At 38.0% G+C, this 15,502-nt stretch overlaps 1 protein-coding gene across 4 annotated transcripts in view; it reads left to right on the forward strand.

The window, feature by feature from the left end:
• Nucleotides 1-15,502, forward strand: part of LOC109342042 (polycomb group protein EMBRYONIC FLOWER 2) — a 41,607-nt gene that overhangs the window by 23,933 nt on the left and 2,172 nt on the right. For 2 of the 4 annotated variants that reach the window (XM_019580009.1, XM_019580010.1), the window contains 3 exons: nt 12,177-12,315; nt 13,489-13,537; nt 14,664-14,747. In XM_019580009.1, coding sequence (XP_019435554.1) covers nt 12,177-12,315; nt 13,489-13,537; nt 14,664-14,747 — 272 coding nt within the window. Of the gene's footprint in view, nt 1-12,176; nt 12,316-13,488; nt 13,538-14,002; nt 14,483-14,663; nt 14,748-15,227; nt 15,358-15,502 lie in introns of those variants that run through there. The other 2 variants (XM_019580011.1, XM_019580012.1) reach the window with 2 other exon arrangements.

Below are 15,502 nucleotides of genomic sequence, written 5' to 3' on the forward strand. Positions count from 1 at the left end.
CTTCATGATCCACTAATGTTTTTGAAAACTTGAGAGAGCTGGTTTATGTTTTTCAGCAAATTACTTGCCAGCTTGACAACCAAAGCCACTTATGATTTTAACACCACAAATTAGGGTTTTAGACCATATATGTTGTCATAATTATTTGGCCAATTCTATCATCGTGAAGTTTTCTTGGTTGCTTTTCTCGGTTTTGTCTGCTAGCATGGATCTGATTATGGTAGGATAAATGGTTTTGGTGCTTTTGTAATGTGTTATCTGATTGTGGTTTGTGAGGTTTGTCTGAAAGTCATGCTTTTATCTTATTTGACTTTGTTTGGTTTCTCGTAGAGTTTGTAGTGAAGTGATATGGCTTCCAGTACTCTGGCTGTGTTTTCTATGGACTAATTGCTTTTTCTAGGAAAAATTGTAGCAACTTCAAATTATGTTTGTTCAATGTTACACTTAGAGTAGTTGTTTTGGGCCACTGTGGCTGAGGTTAGATTTCTTAAGCTCTCTTTAATTGACAGAGACAAGTTTTTTATTTCCTTATCTGAAGTGTTGGTTTGTCATTGAAGACGGCTGCATGAAGCTAAGGCCATGATTCTATCACTTTGTGAAATTTGTATTTGGCTCTCTGTCCCACTTCTCCTTTTTTCCCTTTCTCCTTCTCTCCAACACTTGTTTTCCAACAGAAAGGAAATTGGTGATGTTAAAGTATATACCGTGCTTCTGGCTTGCTAGGTTAGTTGGAATTCTGTGCTGAATGCTGCTGTGTCAGTCAGTTTATATTCAGTAACTAAGGTTCTAGACTAGTCTGACGCTGCTGAAATCATTAGGGGGACTCATTTGAGAAATACCAGTTTCACTTTCAAATGAGATTCTCTCTCCCCCTTCTATTTAGCACAGGCACTCTCCTCCTATATAGAATGGTCTCTCTCTCCTCTTATATAGCACGAGTACTTAAATAATGGTGGCATACAATTGGGCAATGGCTCAACATTGGGTTGTCGCGGGTGCATACCAAATATGTACTATATTATTATAATTATATTTTTAATTTGGGTACATGTATTAGAGTATAAGATTTAAAGTCTTAATCTTTTTGATTTAGAACTGATTCAGCTAATCTGTTTTACTAAATCAGTTTGGAGTTTTCTGTTTTGCATTTTCTGTTGTAACAAAATTAGTTTGTTAGTTAGAGGAGGTGACTTATTGTTCACGTCACCTCTTATACTCTCCTCTTTTGTAATGCTTTCCCTTGGTTATATAAAGGGGTTAGCTTGTTCATTATCAATTAATCAAAACTGATTCAATTACACAGTTTCTCTCATTTCCTCTCCTTTATGTTTTCTGAATTTTAAGTCTTTTACATGGTATCAATCGTCCTAATGGCCTCAACCATAGATCTTGCACCTTCATCTTCTCCACCACCTGCTTTTGCACCTCTACAAACCATTTCTCATTCTCTTTCTCTTCCCATACCCACCACTAAACTCAATGAGAAAAATTACCTCACCTGGAGCTAGTTTATGGTGGCTGCTCTCAGATCAAATAGGGCACTCAAATTTGTCCTTCTAACTGATGTTCCTCCTAGATTTCTCTCTGATCTTGACAGAGAACACCATCTTCTAAATCCTACATTTCTTAGCTGGGAGGAACAAGATCAAACAATGTTTTCTTGAATCCTGAACTCTATATATGAGTTATTACAACCAAGAGTTCTTGGCTGCACCTCATCGTATCAACTATGGGAGGAACTCAAAGCATTCTGCAATGCACACACCAAGGCCAGAAGTAGACAACTAAGGGCTCAACTTCGCACCATCTCTCAAGGATTCACTCCTATCTCTGAATACTTCTCTAAAATCAAAGTCATCACTGACTCACTTGCATCGATAGGTAATCTTATCTCTATTGCTGAGCATGTTGACTGCATTCTTGATGGTCTTGGTGAGGAATTTCAATCTGTCGTTACTGCAATTGAAAGTCAGACTGAACCTCCCTCAATCAATGACCTTGAGCAATTTCTTCTAACCTTTGAATCCAGACTCATCAAGAATAGACACAAGGCCATCTCACATGTCTTATTTGCCAATGTTGCTTTTGTTCTATCTCCAAGTCAGTCTCCAGTTTCAGTGAACAACTCAGGAAATTTTCATCCTAAATCATCACAGCCTAGATATGACAATTATCCTTCTGCTCTTAACACTAGATATGAACCTATTCCTTATCCTTTGGCTGGAGGATCACGTGGGGGTAGGTTTGGAAGAAGAGAGGGAAGATCTTCAAGAGGAGGAAGAACTCTAGGTCGTTTTGGAAATAACTACTTTTGTTCCTACTGCAATCGTCCAGGCCATGACTTAGATTGGTGTTATTATGTCCAACAAGATCCCAACTTTCCCTATTATCCCTTACACTCACATCCAAACAACTTCCCCTCCTATACTCAGTCATATCCTAACCATGCTCATCCCATGTTCTCCAAGGGACCCAAACCAGATTCCTTTTACTTTTATCACACTTCCAAACCTATGCAACAATACCCTGGTTACAACACATATTATGATAACAATCCTGTTGCTCCTCCTCACTCATCTTTCTATGGCAGCAGACCTAATTTCTCACATGCTCAGCCTCAAGCTATGAATGGGTCACATCCTTATGCTATGTATGTCAGTACTGGGGGCACTGACTAAAAGAATTCAATATGGTTCCCAGATTCTGGTGCAACCAATCACATTACTTCAGATCCTGCACTGCTTCATGAGACAACAGAACAGTTTGGCCCAGAACACCTCTATATGGGTAATGGTACTAAGGCTTCTATCTCTTACACTGGCCATACTTCTTTTCCCTCTCCTTTTAATCCTCAAATCTCTCTTTCCCTTAAAAACTTACTTCTAGTTCCAACTATTACCAAGAACTTAATAAGTGTTTCTCAATTTGCTAAGGATAATGTCTGCTTCTTTGAATTCCATCCTAATGAATGTTTTGTCAAATCACATGATTCTAAAACTATTCTCCTCAAAGGGTCTCTCACCTCAGAGGACTTATATGCTTTCCCTAGTCTCTTCTCTAAGAAGTCCACTCACTGCACTTATGGTTCTACACCAAACTCCAAGATCCAGTCTGCTACCCTAACTAGTTCTAGTTCTAGTGTCAAAAACAATTCTACTTACTCTCTTTGGCATTGTAGATTAGGTCATGTTCATACTGCCATTGTAAACAAAGTGCTGTCTCAATGTAAAATCTCTCATTTTAATAAAACAATCTTTGATTTTTGCAATGCTTGCTGTTATGGGAAATCTCACAGAATACATGCTCCTAAATCTACTAGTCTTTATTCCAAAGCCTTTGATCTTCTTCATCTAGATGTATGGGGCCCTGCCCCTATCTTATCTGAGTTAGGGTTCAAATAATACCTATCCATTGTTGATGCTAAGACTAAATACACTTGGATATATTTGCTTAAACAAAAATCAGATACCTTTACTGTTTTCAAGCCCTTTGTCAAACTTGTACAAACTCAATTCAATTCAGTAATTAAAGCTGTTCAAACTGATTGGAGGGTGAGTTTAGGCCATTTACTTCCTTTCTAACCTCATTAGGCTTAAATCACAGACTCTCTTATCCACATACACATCATCAACAAGGCATTGTTGAGAGAAAACATAGACACATTGTTGAAACTGGCGTAACCCTACTAGCTCATGCTAGTCTACCTTTAACATTCTGGGAATGCGCTTTCACTACTGTTGTTTTCTTAATCAACAGACTTCCTTCTCCTACCTTAAATAAAAACTCACCTTTCTTTTTATTGAATGACAATGTGCCTGATTATAGTTTTCTAAGAGTGTTTGGTTGTGTCTGTTTTCCGTTACTAAGACCCTACAATACTCACAAACTTCAGTATAGGTCCACTGAATGCAAATTTTTAGGGTATTCCGCAGTTCATAATGGATACAAGTGTATGTCCAAGGCAGGAAGGTTATACATTTCCAAAGATGTCACATTTAATGAATATGTTTTTCCAATCCAAAATTCAAATAACACACATCAATCTTTTAAGTCAAGTATTAATAAATCTATTATGCCTAGTCTAGCCAGTCTGTTTCTTGCTCACACAGAACCCTCAATTACAAAAGAAGCCCTTCTTAGTCCCATTTGGAAAAATTCAATGCAAGAAGAATATGATGCTCTTCTTAAGTTAGGAACTTGGTCCCTAGTTTCTCTTCCACCTCAATAGAAGGCAATTGGGTGTAAGTGAGTTTTCAGAGTTAAAGAAAACCCTGATGCCTCAGTCAACAAATATAAAGTTAGGTTGGTTGCTAAAGGATATCATCAACAAGGAATTGACTACAATGAAACTTTTTCACCTATAGTCAAACCTATTACTATTAGAATTGTGCTCACATTGGCAGTAACCTATGGTTGGGCTATTCAACAGCTGGATATAAACAATGCTTTTCTAAATGGTGTGTTAAATGAAGAAGTTTATATGACTCAGCCTGCACTAGATTTCATGTTGGAGAGAAAACCATTGTATGCAAGCTACATAAAGCTTTATATGAACTCAAGCAAGCTCCTAGGCAGTGGTTTGAGAAACTCAAGGGTACTCTTATGCAACTAGGGTTTAAAAATAGTAGATGTGATAACTCCTTGTTCATCTCTGGGTCTCAACAGATGTTTGTTTTGGTATATGTAGATGATATCATTATTACTGGCTCATCCAGTTCAGAAGTTTGTCATCTAATCAACAAACTCAGTTCTAATTTTGCTCTAAAATATCTAGGAAAGTTGGATTACTTTCTAGGCATTGAGGTAAAGCATCTTCCAGATGGGTCTCTCTTCCTCTCTCAAAGCAAGTATGCAAAATATTTGCTTATAAAAGCTAATATGGATAATGCCAAGCCTAGTATTAATCCTATGTCTAGCACTTGCAAGCTTTCTAAAACTAGAACAAAAACCTTTAACAATCCATCACTGTTTAGGTCAGTTGTTGGTGCACTCCAATATGCAACTATTACTAGACCTGATTTGGTTTTAGTGTATTAGAGTAGTTCAGTTTAACTATTTTGGTTAAAATGTATCTAGACTTCTTTTATTCCTTCAATGTATCTAGTCCATCTTTATGACCAGATTCATTACCAGTTAGTTTTCTGGTTTGCTATAAGTAAAGAGCTCTTGCTCCTTTTGTAATTAACATTTCAGAATATCAAATAAGAAAAGTATAATATTCTTTCTCTTTCTCTTGCATTTTCTCTTTTCTCCTTCTCTCTCTTTTGCTCTCTCTTCCTTAGTAGAACTTCTTCTTCTCCTTTGTTCCCCACGATTCTCACTCCCCTCTCTTCTTCTCTCATTCTACAAAAACAAACATGGTATCATGAGTTTATAGATCCGAAATTACCATGGATTTTCCGCCAGAATCAACACCACCATCTCTCTCTCCTCGCCCTACTGCCGCTGTTCCTCTATCAACAATAACATTTTCTCAGGTAATTTCAACAAAGCTTTTTCAGAGAAGAATTATTTCATATGGAAGCAACAAGTTGAAGCAGTTCTTGCTTCACATCGATTGGAAAGGTATGTTGTCTGCAAGTTCCTCTCCGATTTCTTTCTGAAGAAGACCGTGAGTTTGGATGAATGAATCCAGCCTTTCTTCAGTGGGAGGAGCAAGACCAGCATCTTGTTCTGTGGCTCTTTCAGTCTCTGTCGGAATCGGTTCAGTCCCGTGTCTTAGGGCTCCGACACGCGTGGCAAATTTGGGATGAGATTCATATGTTTTTTGACTCTTTGATCCATGCTCGTAGTCAACTTCTTCTCTCGGAGCTTCGCACCATCAAGAAAGGAACTCAGACCGTGACTGAGATTGTGTCTCGAGTTAAGGCACTGATTCACTCCCTAGCTGCTGTTGGTAAGGTCATTTCGGGCCGAGAACAAGTTCGTTTAATTCTTGAAGGCCTTCCCTCTGAATATGAGTCGTTTGTCACCTCAATCAACAATAGAGCAGAGGTATGTACGTTTATTCAACTTGAATCTTTGTTAATGACTCATGAGACTTATCTTGAGCGTATTCATCCGTCAACGCAAGAAGTTTTTTCTGTGAATGTTGCTCGGTCATCTCCCAAGTTCTCTGCTGCTGGCCAGCATCAGTCTCGACACAGTTTTTACAATAACAATTCTGGTTTTCCTACTCAAATGGGGACAGAACCTACAGGGACAGCAGAGATGTACCAGTTTGTAGCTCCTCCTTCTAGTCGAGGTCATGGCAGTTACTTTGGACGTGGTAGAGGTGGCTATATTCGCTGCCAACTTTGCTACAAGGCTGGTCTTGAGGCTCTGCAATGCTGGTACATGTTTGATTTAGTAATGCAGTCACAACTGCCTCCTTCTTCTGCTGAGTTTGCTCCACCGTTTTCTGCACAGTATGTTCCACCGGTTTTTGCACAGTATGCTCTACCGGTTTCTGCTCAATTTTCTCCGCCATATTCTGCTCCTGTTATGCGCCCCTATGCTCATTCCCAGTTTCAGCATCAGCCTACAGGGCATTATAACAAAAATACCCCTCCTATGGCTCATCTAGGATTTCATCAACCTCTATTTTGGGACCGACACCTATGTCCCCTGCTCATCCATACGCTGATTCATTCCATCCTACACAAGGACAACTTAGTCCTCATCATCTTCCGGTTACGGTTGAACCGCAAGCATACAATTCCCAACTGTGGTACTTTGATTCTGGAGCTACACATTACATTACCTCAGGTTCTTCTAATTTGATGCACTCTGCTGGCCTTCCTAGATCAGACAATATTTTTATGGGTAATGGTTCTGGTGCTCCTATTACAGATATTAGGGACTCTGAGTTTAACTCCCCTTATGATCCGTCTTGAGTCCTCACTCTTACAAATTTAATTCTGGTTCCTTCTATAACCAAAAACCTTGTTAGTGTTAGTCAATTTGCTAGAGATAATGCTGTTTATTTCGAGTTACATAAGGGGAAATCTCAGGTTGATGGAACCTTACTTCTAGAAGGAACTCTCGGTCCTGAAGGGTAGTATGTTTTCACCAATCTCCAGTTTCCAGTTTCCAGCCTCCTTGTCCAGTTCTATTTCGGTTTCTACTTGTCCAAATGTAACTTCGAGTTGTAATTTTTTTATTTCTCCTACTCATACACACTCTAGAAATGAAAACTTGTTATGGCATTCTCGTTTAGGACACCCACATAAAGAAGTTGTACAACATATTTTGAAACACTGTAAACTTCCTCTCAGGAATAAAAATACCACTAATTTTTTGAAATGCTTGTGCTCTAAGTAAGTCACATCGTTTACCTTCACAACCCTCACACACGGTTTATTCCACTCCCTTTGAGTTAGTGTTTGTTGATCTTTGGGGGCCAGCTCTGGTTATGTCTATTTCCGGGTACAAATATTATATGTCTATTGTTGATTCTTGCACTAGATATACTTGGGTGTTTCTTCTTAAACAAAAGTCTGAAGCTCTTACTCTTTTCAAACAATTTCATACTATGATTGGGGTTCAATTTATGGGAGTTTTGAAATCTGTTCAGACTGATTGAGGGAGGGAGTTTCATCCATTTGCTTCCCTTCTAAGCACTCTCGGTATTCATCACAGAGTTATTTGTCCCTATACTCATCATCAAAATGGTGTTATTGAAAGGAAACATCGACATATTGTAGAGATTGGGTTAACGTTGCTTGCCTAAGCTTCTCTTCCTTTGACATATTGGGAATATGCTTTTGAAACTGCTGTCTATCTCATTAATGGACTACCCAGTCAATCCATTAAGGGTAGTGTGCCTTACATGTATCTATACAAAACCTCTCCTAACTATACCTTTTTGAAAGTCTTTGGTTGTTCGTGTTTTCCGTGTTTAAGACCATACAATAAGCACAAACTACAATATAGGTCAGCCGAGTGTACCTTCTTACGGTATTCTTCATATCACAAGGGGTATAAGTGTCTCTCCTCTACAGGTAGAATGTACATTTCACGTGATGTTGTTTTTAATGAAACCAAGTTTCCTTTCAGTCTCTCTCTCCCTTCCATACCCAAACAACAGTCTAGTAGTAGTGTGTGTATACCTCTTACGGTGGTGTCTCACTCTCCTCCTGCAAGTAGTCTGCCACGTTTCTCCATTTTAGATACTACATCCGATCCTACTTCATCCTCTACTTCTTCTCAGTTTTCTGCTCAGCCTTCCTTGGATCCAGTTCCTAGTCAAGTTTTTCCTGTTAACTCTCTTCCTATGCTTACTCGGTCAAAAACTGCTCAGTCTAGAACTTTGTCTACACCAAGTGCCCTCACAGCCTATATTGAGCCAAAATCGGCCAAGGTAGCTTTGTCCCTTCCTGAGTGGCGAAGAGCTATGGAAGTAGAGTTTGATGCTCTAATGAAAAATGACACTTGGAGTTTGGTTCCCCTACCTGAGAATAGAGAAGCTATTGGGTGCAAATGGGTGTTCAAGGTCAAAGAGAACCCTGATGGTACTATTAATAAATAAAAAGCTAGGTTGGTTGCTAAAGGGTTTCATCAAAAACCTGGGTTTGACTACAATGAAACATTCTCTCCTGTTGTAAGACCTGTTTCTGTGCGAGTTGTGCTAACCTTGGCTCTAACCTATGGATGGGATGTTCAACAAACTGATGTTAATAATGCCTTTCTGAATGGAGTTCTTGAGGAGGTGGTATACATGCAACAAGCAGAAGGATTTAAGACTTCGGATAACACTTTAGTTTCAAGCTGAATAATGCCATTTATGGTCTTAAGCAAGCTCCCCGAGCCTGGTTTGACAAAATTAGCTGGAACATTCTTATCCTTTGGGTTTTGAAAATGTAGGTGTGATCATTCTCTCTTTCTATTGACTACTTCTACATGCAAACTGTTTGTGTTATGTTATGTTGACAATATTATCACCACGAATACCTCTCCTACTTTGATCAAGCAGCTTATTGAGAAGATGAATCTTGCTTTTGCCCTAAAAGATCTTGGTGCCTTAGATTATTTTTTGGGCATTGAAATTCAGAAACTTCCGAATGGGTCTCTTCTTCTTACTCAATCCAAGTACATGAAAGACTTACTACAAAAATTTCATATGGATGATATGAAAAGCCTGCCTACTCCTATGGTGGGGGATGAAAGCTTACTAAACATGAGAGCAATTTCTTGGAAGACGGAAAAGTATATCGATCTCTTGTTGGGGCTCTACAGTATATCACAATTACGAGACCAGAGATCTCTTATAGTATCAGTAAGGTTTGTCAGTTTCTCTCTCAGCCTCAAGAAGAACATTGGAAAGCTCTAAAACGAATCCTGCGATATCTTCAAGGGACTATCACTCATGGTCTACTTTTAAAATCATCATCTCCTCATCATCCTCTTCCTCTCTATACCTAATGTGATGCTGATTGGGCTTCTGATTCTGATGATAGGAAATCTACTTCAGGGGCCTGTGTCTATCTAGGTCCTAATTTGGTCTCTTGGTGGTCGAAGAAGCAAGAATGGGTTGCTCGATCTACAGCTGAAGCCGAATATCGCAGCTTAATTATTGCTGCTAGTGAGATGATCTGGATTCAAAGTCTTCTTCAGGAATTACAATTTAAGAGTTCTGTTCCAGTTGTTTACTCTTATAATATGAGCACTGTTTTACTTTCCAGAAATCCAGTATTGCACTTAAGGTCTAAACATATTGAACTTGATCTCTTTTGGGTCAGAGAAAGAGTAATCAACAACAGTTACTTGTTGAGCACGTTTCATCTGAGCATCAAGTTGCGAATATTCTGACCATGACCAAGCCTCTCTCCACTTCTCGTTTTACTCTTCTTCGGGACAAGCTTCACATCACTGATCTATATACTGCTCAACAAAGATCACCGTAGTTCCGAATTTAGGGGGGAATATTAGAGTAGTTCAGTTTAACTGTTTTGGTTAAAATGTATCTAGACTTCTTTTATTCCTTCAATATATCTGGTCCATCTTTATGACCAGATTCATTACTAGTTAGTTTTCTGGTTTGCTATAAGTAACGAGCTCTTGCTCCTTTTGTAATTTTAACATTTCAGAATATCAAATAAGAAAAGCATAATATTATTTCTCTTTCTCTTGCATTTTCTCTTTTCTCCTTCTCTCTCTTCCTTACGAGAACTTCTTCTTCTCCTCTATTCTCTATGGTTCTCACTTCCCTCTCTTCTCTCATTCTACAAAAAGAAACAGTGTCAACAAAGTTTGCCAGTACATGAGTAATCCTCTAGATCAGTATTGGGTGGCAGTCAAAAGAATACTTAGGTATCTTAAAGGGACAATTACATGTGACCTTCGTCTCAAGTCAGCATTTACTGCTCCCTCTCTTCCTATTTCTCTTACATGCCTATGTGATGCAGATTGGGCCACTGATCCTTATGATAGGAAGTCCATCTCAGGGGCTTGCCTTTTTATGGGACGTAATGTCATAACATGGTGGTCAAAGAAGCAACAGTCTGTGTCCAGATCCAGCACAGAAGCTGAATACAGGAATCTTGCACAAGCTGCTCAAGAGATGATTTAGGTTGAATCACTTCATTCAGAATTCAATATTCCTCATCAAACTCCTCTGATTTTGTGTGATAATCTGAGTACAGTAGCTATGGCACATAATCCTATTCTCCACAACAGGACCAAACACATAGAGCTTGATCTCTTCTTTGTGAGAGACAAAATTCAGGCCAAAACTCTCCTAGTTAAACATATTCCATCTGAGTTTCAAACAACAGATATTCTTACCAAACCTTTGGCCACTGCAAGGTTTCTATTACTAAGAAAACAACTTAAAGTGACTGATTTAGCATCACTAATCGGCCACCCTAAGTTTCAGGGGGTATAATAGAGTATAAGACTTAAAGTCTTAATCTTCTTGATTTAGAACTGATTCGGCTAATCTGTTTTACTGAATCAGTTTGGAGTTTTCTGTTTTACATTTTCTGTTGTAATAAAATTAGTTTGTTAGTTAGAGTAGGTGACTTATTGTTCGCTTCACCTCTTATACTCTCCTCTTTTGTAATGTTTTCCCTTGGTTATATAAAGGGGTTAGCTTGTTCATTATCAATTAATCAAAACTGATTCAATTACATAGTTTCTCTCATTTCCTCTCCTTTATGTTTTCTGAATTTTAAGTCTTTTACAACATGGATTGAGTACTTCTAGGTACTCCTTTTATATGGATTGATCCAAAACTATGTTTTTTGGCTAAGAACTTGGTGTTTTCCCTTTCTTCCATTCCAATGGCACCATGATACTGAACCTTCGAGTCCAATAATCAACCTCTCATGCTCACATCTCAACCAGTTTTGAGTATCACCCTCTTTCTTGAGACACTCTCATCCTCCGTCGGTGCTAATCTTTTCACATTTATATATAAAAAAGGGCAGCCAAGTGCACGAGGCTTCCACCTAGTGGAGTTTAGGGAGGGTAGATGAACGCATCCTTACATTTGCAAGTGAAGAGGTTGTTTCCATGATCTGAACCCATGACGGTCGCAAGGCAAGCATCCTTACCGTTACGCCGATGCTCACCTTCTACCTTTGTTATATATATTTTTTAAATTTATTTTGGCATAACGGTACCTTAGATTTTTAGAAAATGATGCCTCATATTCTGTATTCATACCTGGTACTGGTACTGTACCAGAATGCATGCAACATATTTAGGAGTAAAGGGTATTACATGAGGCTTCCACTTGGTGGGTATTGGGAGGTAAATCCGAAAATATATACAGCCTTACCCCGCAAGCAGAGATATTGCTTTCAGGATTTGAACCCATAACTTATAAGTCACAAGGCAACAAGCTTACCGTTGCACGTAGGCTCATCAATGAATTGCCTAGAAAATTTCTCATGTGCAGATATTTGTGTAAAACCCAGTGATAACATCTGATATAACTCACATCACATTTTAAATATTCTGACTAAATTTTGTTGGGATACATTTATTTTTCATGCTTTTCCAAAAGGCTTGTTAATTGATTTTCTTTATACGGTCTTATTAGTATATTTTTTTGTGAGTTATGGTTCCAAATACACATTTTTGTAGAGGGAGAAACAGTCATATGTAAGGTAGGGTGGTTTCTGAACACTAGCAATCTAGCATTATGGCTGTGGAGTTCTAGGAATATGTCACATACTGTTATGACCTTGCAGGCTTGTCTGCCACAATTATTCCATCACATCCTGATCCAGACTGTGTCCTATCGGTATCTGAATATGATATTGGGACTCCTGCGGTGCTTCAGTTTGCCAAGACAAGAAAGTTATCGATTGAGCATTCTGATCCACGAAAGTAAGACCTTCTGGCTTGTTTCTCTATCCTCGGAAAACAAAGGAATTTTTACATTTTGGAAATTTTAAAGATGCATAACTAAAGAATTCCTCCTTTGTAATTCACGATGCTTGAATATTCCTGAAATGCATGTCTGGCAAGCAAAAATAGTTGCATCTTCCAAAATTTAATTAAATCTTTAAAGCATAATTAACTGACATATTAATGTGACTGATATAAAGCTGTAAACCTGATAGACCAGTCATCCCTCAACGGTTGAATATAGATATCTTTTTTTCAACGTAAGAACTAGTCTAATCTTAAAAGGGCAGCCTAATGCACGATGCTCCCACTTCGTGGGTCCAGGGAGGGTAGATGTACATAACCTTACTCCCACAAGCGAAGGATTTGAACCCGTAACCTACCTTATCATTAAACAATCAAACATATAGTTTAAACTAGTTTAATCTACTAAACATATATAAACTGATGGGTTGTTTCAGCTTGTCAAAATGTTACATCTGTGATTCTAATATATGTGCCTATTGATTTTTTTTAGTAATAAAAACATGCATTACCACCATCAAATAAGACAACATTACAAAAGTTAACTGACCTCCTTGCTACCTTCCAGGAAGGGTTCAAGGAGGATCAGTAATCCCAAGTTCAACTATTAATAGTTATTATTACACAGAAACAATCAACTTATCAATTATAATTCTACCTTCACTCTATCTAAAAGACTTGCATTTTTCCACTCACTAAAAACTGGAAAGCAGTGCAAACATTTAACAGCTAATTCAGTCTTCATGCTTGTTAATACTTGATCCATGTACCCGATCCCACTTAGTGGGAATAAGACTTGGTTGTTGTTAACTTTAAATGTATTAGTGTATTTTAAATAGCAAGTTCTATTATGAGGCAAGAGCTGGGTTGTCTACTTTCTTTCTAAAAGGATGACAATTGTAGGTCTTATATGCCTGTTCATATCATTGCTAATAGTCAACACAGTTTTTTGGTATATTCTTTATGTGATTCCTGGACTAGTCTAGATATTGGGTGAATTTCCAAGTTCATAGTCTTTCCCTGCATTGGTAGTGTTGAAACAAATTGCCATATTGCTACTAAATTCTCGCTAAATATGTGAACTTAATGAACACAGCTTTGACATAGTTATTTTTAAAATCATTTCAGCTGTGCACTCTTGAGGAAGCGACAGTTTTTTCACTCTCACAGAGCCCAGGTGATGAGTGATCACCATTTGTGTATTTAAATTTCGTACTTCATTATTTTTCTTTGACGGATTCTTTTGCTGCTAATATTGGATTTACTTCATAATTTAAATCTTCTCTTTAATTTGACACCTCATTGTTTTGAAATCAGATTTGCTTTTTGATGAAGAGGGTATGCCTCGGCACAACGGTAATGTTGTTTGCCTTGTGACCTAGAGGTCAAGGGTTCTAATCATGGAAACAACCTCTTCACTTGAGAGGGTAAGACTGTGTACATCTACCCTCCCAAACCCCACTAGGTGGGATCCTCGTGCATTGGGCTGCGCTTTTTTATTTAATTTTTGATGAATTTGTTCAAGTGAGTTCATGATCCTAGTCTGTTTATTGGAGCAATTGACTAAGCTCTAACCAATACCTTTTCTCTAGTAATTAATTGAGCCTGCACATGGTATGAATAAACACACTGATTTGTGCAGTAATCTTGGCAACTCCAAGCAAGCACCTGAAAACTTGCCTTGGAAAAGTGAACCACACATGAATACTGTGAAAATATGACAACCAAACTCACCATCAGCCATCAACGATCCCACTGGCCCTCCTCCCAGCACCAGACCAGTTTATCGTCTGCAACTGTTTGCCGGTCACCTGAGAAGTTAAGTGACGGCTCACTGGCTGTCCTAATGAGAAACATGACCCAGTTTACAATGCTGTTGCTGCTACAGTTTTTTTAGGAGAAACTAAAAGATAATAATATCATGTAAAATACTATTAGAGTCTAGAGAATTTGGAAAGCTGTGCACGATGTGGGTGTACTAGTTTTTGTTTGATGGTAATGATTTTCATTCTGTTATTGACACATCATAACAAACATGTTCGTGGTCAAGCTATGAATGCTATTAGATCATTTGTGTTGATAGTTTCCGAAGCTCTGCTTTATGTATTAAATATATATTGTTAGTTTGTTATTTGTTTGCAATGAGCCTGGCGGCCTTAAGACTGAACAGCCATTTTGTGCTATTGGATATTGTCTTATTTCTTAAAAATGTTTCCCAGATTATTTGATTTTTTAACATACCTTCGGTGTGAACATATGGCCAATAGATTTTGTTAGTCATTTTGTCTTTCTTTTGCTTGAAGCCGATGCCCATTGAACAAGTTCTATCAGATCAAGATAGTGAGAATGAAATTGATGATGATGTAGCAGATCTTGAAGATAGAAAGGTGTGTTCAATCATATAGAAGTGATTTTTTTTGTTTTCATTTTTCCAGTTGTAATTCATTTTTCTTAAATTTCCACTCCCCCACTATGTTTGTTCTTCGATTTCTTCCTTCTCTATTTCATATTATTGCTACTTCTCTGTCAAGGTCTTTTTCCTTCCATCTTTCACGTTTATTTTTTCTTTCTTTGTTTAATTCTTTCCTTTTTCCCCTTCTAATACCATTCCTTCTATTTATATATTTTTCCCTGATTGCTGTTATTTAGATTAGCTGGTTTGTTAGATATTTTCCTTAAGTAAAAGCTGTCATAAACTGGGGTTAATGCTAGTGTGGGTACATTATGACTAATGAATTTGGTGTATTTTTGCTTTACTTATGTTATTATATATATATTTTTAATGGTATGTTTATGTTTTTCGTAGCATCTTATGATCCGTGTTACGATTCCATGTTCAACGTGTTTGGCTTCCTGATCCTGTGTAGGATCTCATTTTTTTCAACCTTGGGTATGTGCATTGGGAGAGGGGTATTCTGTTATTTTGGGAGTCATCGGTTATTGCATGGACAGGGATTACTTTCTTGAGGGGCCATTAGCTCCGGAGGGTAGAGCCTGGTATATTTCCTTTGTAAGGGCTATGTGTAGCTCTATTTTCTTATTCAATAATTCTTTATTACTGTTAGATATAAAACCATTCGTGTATCTTCGTCGAGCAACTTAAGCCTTTGGGAGAGTTGGTTCATGACATGGTATTAGAACC

The sequence above is a fragment of the Lupinus angustifolius genome, unplaced genomic scaffold, assembly GCF_001865875.1.
Source record: "Lupinus angustifolius cultivar Tanjil unplaced genomic scaffold, LupAngTanjil_v1.0 Scaffold_162_1, whole genome shotgun sequence".
NCBI lineage: Eukaryota > Viridiplantae > Streptophyta > Magnoliopsida > Fabales > Fabaceae > Lupinus > Lupinus angustifolius.